This window comes from Vombatus ursinus, unplaced genomic scaffold (genome assembly GCF_900497805.2).
Source record: "Vombatus ursinus unplaced genomic scaffold, bare-nosed wombat genome assembly UNPS02014786.1, whole genome shotgun sequence".
Lineage (NCBI taxonomy): Eukaryota > Metazoa > Chordata > Mammalia > Diprotodontia > Vombatidae > Vombatus > Vombatus ursinus.
Genome location: NW_020954564.1, coordinates 1,068,126 through 1,071,063, shown reverse-complemented (window position 1 = coordinate 1,071,063; position 2,938 = coordinate 1,068,126). Strand labels below are relative to the sequence as shown.

The window sequence follows — 2,938 nt, the reverse complement described above, 5'->3', positions numbered from 1 at the left end:
CCAAGATTCAGACTCATCTCCTCTGTAACTTCAAACCCAGTGTTCTACTATCCCATTCAGTGCTGGCCCTTTCAAATGGGCCAGGCTGGACTAGGCCTGTGGAAGACTCTGCCCTCCAAAATCCCAGCTTATCTAGAGATGAGTTAATAATTACTGAGGCCTTCAAAGCTTCAGTCTGTCCCCCCCTCCCTCCTACCCCCTAGCACACATACCCCAGAGCCAGGGCCTGGGCCCATACCTTGAAAACAGGAAACCAATAACAGCATTTTCAGAATGTGATATCTTTATCCAGAGCAAAACCACTTAGGTTTATTAACAAAGAGCAAACTTCAAAAAAGAACAACAGGAGTCCAACTAATAGCATGGTGAAATTGGGTCCCCAGGGTTCCAGAGTCCAATTTCTTGGGGAATCTGCCCAGCAGAAACAAGGTAGTGAGTGTCTATGAATTATTTCCCTCCCAAAGCACCCCCCACCCCATCCTGCCACTACACTACACACACACACACACACACACACACACACACACAACACACCTTTTCTCTCTCTGTGGCTTCAAGGAAAGATGCTGGGGACACCAGAACAGGCACCCTAGAACATACTAGCTATGCTCCCTAAGCCCTAACTAGGGGTGGAGGAGATGAGAAATGAGGCTATCAGGAGAGAACAGGGAAAACTGGTCATATCCAGCCTCAGCACCATGTCCTTCTGATGCCAAGCTGGTGGACATCCTGGTGCCCCAAGCTCCAGATACACTCCATGCTGGGAGGGCTGGCTGCCCTAATTCCTACCCTCTCATGAGCAGTTGCCAAGCAAAGCATCAACCCAGCAGTTTATGCTTGTAATACCCTGGGAGGATCTGGGACAAGTTGGGGTGGGGTGAGGGGGAGGGGGTCTCACCTCTTAAGAGGCTTTCACAACACACACACATCCTCCGGCTTCTTCCCTTCCCTCATTCAAACTTTCTATCATCTATAAAAAGAATAAGCTTGACAGGACTTCACATTGGCCTGGGATTCCACAGCTTGGTTCCTCTCTTTGCCCCCAGAACCACTACTGGCTTCCTCTTCCATCTCCCTGCAAGGAGGGAAATCCCACACCGCCACCACCACCACCACTTTCTGCATTTGTCAAAGTGTCTGCTTCCCATAAAGTCTACTGAAAAGGGTCTAAGGAGGCCACATCTCTGCTGAAGATATTGGTCTCATGGAACTCAACATGCAAGAAATATCTTCTGAGGTTCCTGGTCCACCAAGATGAACTGGATCTCCATCAAAATGTCCAATGATAACCCTGGAGCCAGGGGGTGATAGAGAGGGAGTGCCTCTCCCCACTGTGGGTATCCACAGTGATACCCACAGCGCCTTTCTGTCCCTCCCAGGAGGGGGCCCAGAGCATCCCTTCTCCTCAGGAGCACAAAGCCAAGGACATTTAAACGTTGGAGCCTCTCTGAGCTGCCTCGCGAGCCTGCCGCAGCCCATACAACCACTTAATGACACGGGCATTTCGCTCAATGACAGAGACACCATAAGGGGTTCGCTCTCTGGCCCTGTCCTCGGCAGTGGCCTCACTGCGCTGGGAGCGAGTGCCCTCTGAGCTGCTGGTGCTGACACTGTGGAATTTAACCGAGACTATGTCCGAGCTGGCCCTGGCAAAGTGCTCCACACCCAGGCCACGGGCTTCCTCTGGGTCCAGGCCACAGTAGTTAAAGAAGCGTTCGAGGTCAGCTGTGGCCCTGGAGAAGCGGTCACTCAGGTCTGACTTGGAGCGGTGCAGGTGGGTAAGACGTCGAGGACCCTCTTGGGGACTGGGACCTGGTGAGGTGCCCAGGTTAGAGCAAGGGCTGGCAGGTGAGCTGGGCATGGCCCTGATTTGGGGCTCCCTGGTGGGCCGGACATCCACCCTGCGCACTGCTGCTATGCTGGGGGGTCGAAGAGGAGTAGAAAGGGAACCTTCAGTGGCAGGGCTCATTCGCTTCCCATCTCCCAGGGACATCCGACCCAGGCCAGGTGAGGGCCCTGCCTTCCACTTGCGTTCTGGAGGAGGGCCATCAGGCAGGGGTGCAGGGCTGTCACACAAGTTAATGAGATTGCTGAGGACATCCATGTTGAGGGAGGCCCGGGCCCCACAAGCCTCTGCCCGGCGGCTGCCCGCACCTGGGATCCGACGATTGGGTGTCAACATTGCTCTACGAACCCCAGGGCTGAAGAGGGGTTGCTTCAAGAGTAGAGGCTTTATAGGCTCCTGGCGGGTGCTGGCCACCCGCAAGCTCTTCACATATTTCGCCTTGTCTGCCTCCAGTCTCTCCACAGCACTCGGTTTCCGGACATTGCCTTCACCCTGGCGTCGGAAGTAGCTGGGCCCCTTGGTAAGGATGCGGAAGGGCATGCTAGAGGCACAGGGTGCCCCAGGTGCTACTTCCTTCAGGCTGCCCGCTGTGGACAGGGTCTCCACAGGCATAACTGTCAGCTTTTGCTACTAAAGCACTCCAGGTACCTGTGGAAGCTGAAACTGAGTTCAAGCAGAAATAGGGAAGAAATCACATACCCTGGGCTGGTCACTGGAAGGGGTAGTAGAGACAGCAACAGCTGGGCGTCTTAGGCTCCTGAGTCTGCGAGAGTACCGTTCAGTCCACTACAGGAAAAGAATGGGGGAAGACTGTGAGGCAGAGCTTCTGTCGGTGGCTGTGGCCAGAAGCCCAGCTCAGACAAAGGCACAAAGGTGTAGCATCTGAGCCAGTATCGTGCACTTCTGGCCACTCTACCTCCCTCCAAACCCCATCCACCAACACCCCCAGACTGCTGAAGAGCTGAACTGAACAAATCCCACTAGCTCCCTTCCCTATTTCAAGGGCTCAGGCCCCACCCCTAGCTGGGTTCCCCTCTCTCCCAACAGCCAATCAGCATGCAAAAATTAGTTTCAAATACAGCCCCAAGACCT

At 54.4% G+C, this 2,938-nt stretch overlaps 1 protein-coding gene across 6 annotated transcripts in view; it reads right to left on the bottom strand.

Annotated features, from left to right (window-relative positions):
- Positions 1 to 251: 251 nt before the first annotated feature.
- LOC114047336 (protein FAM110A-like) overlaps positions 252 to 2,938 on the bottom strand; it is a 67,221-nt gene continuing 64,534 nt past the window's right edge. For all 6 annotated transcript variants that reach the window (XM_027868134.1, XM_027868137.1, XM_027868133.1 and 3 more), the window contains exon 2: positions 252 to 2,632. In XM_027868134.1, the coding sequence (XP_027723935.1) occupies positions 1,430 to 2,458 (1,029 nt within the window). In that variant the 5' untranslated portion in view covers positions 2,459 to 2,632 and the 3' untranslated portion in view covers positions 252 to 1,429. The remainder of the gene's footprint in view (positions 2,633 to 2,938) is intronic.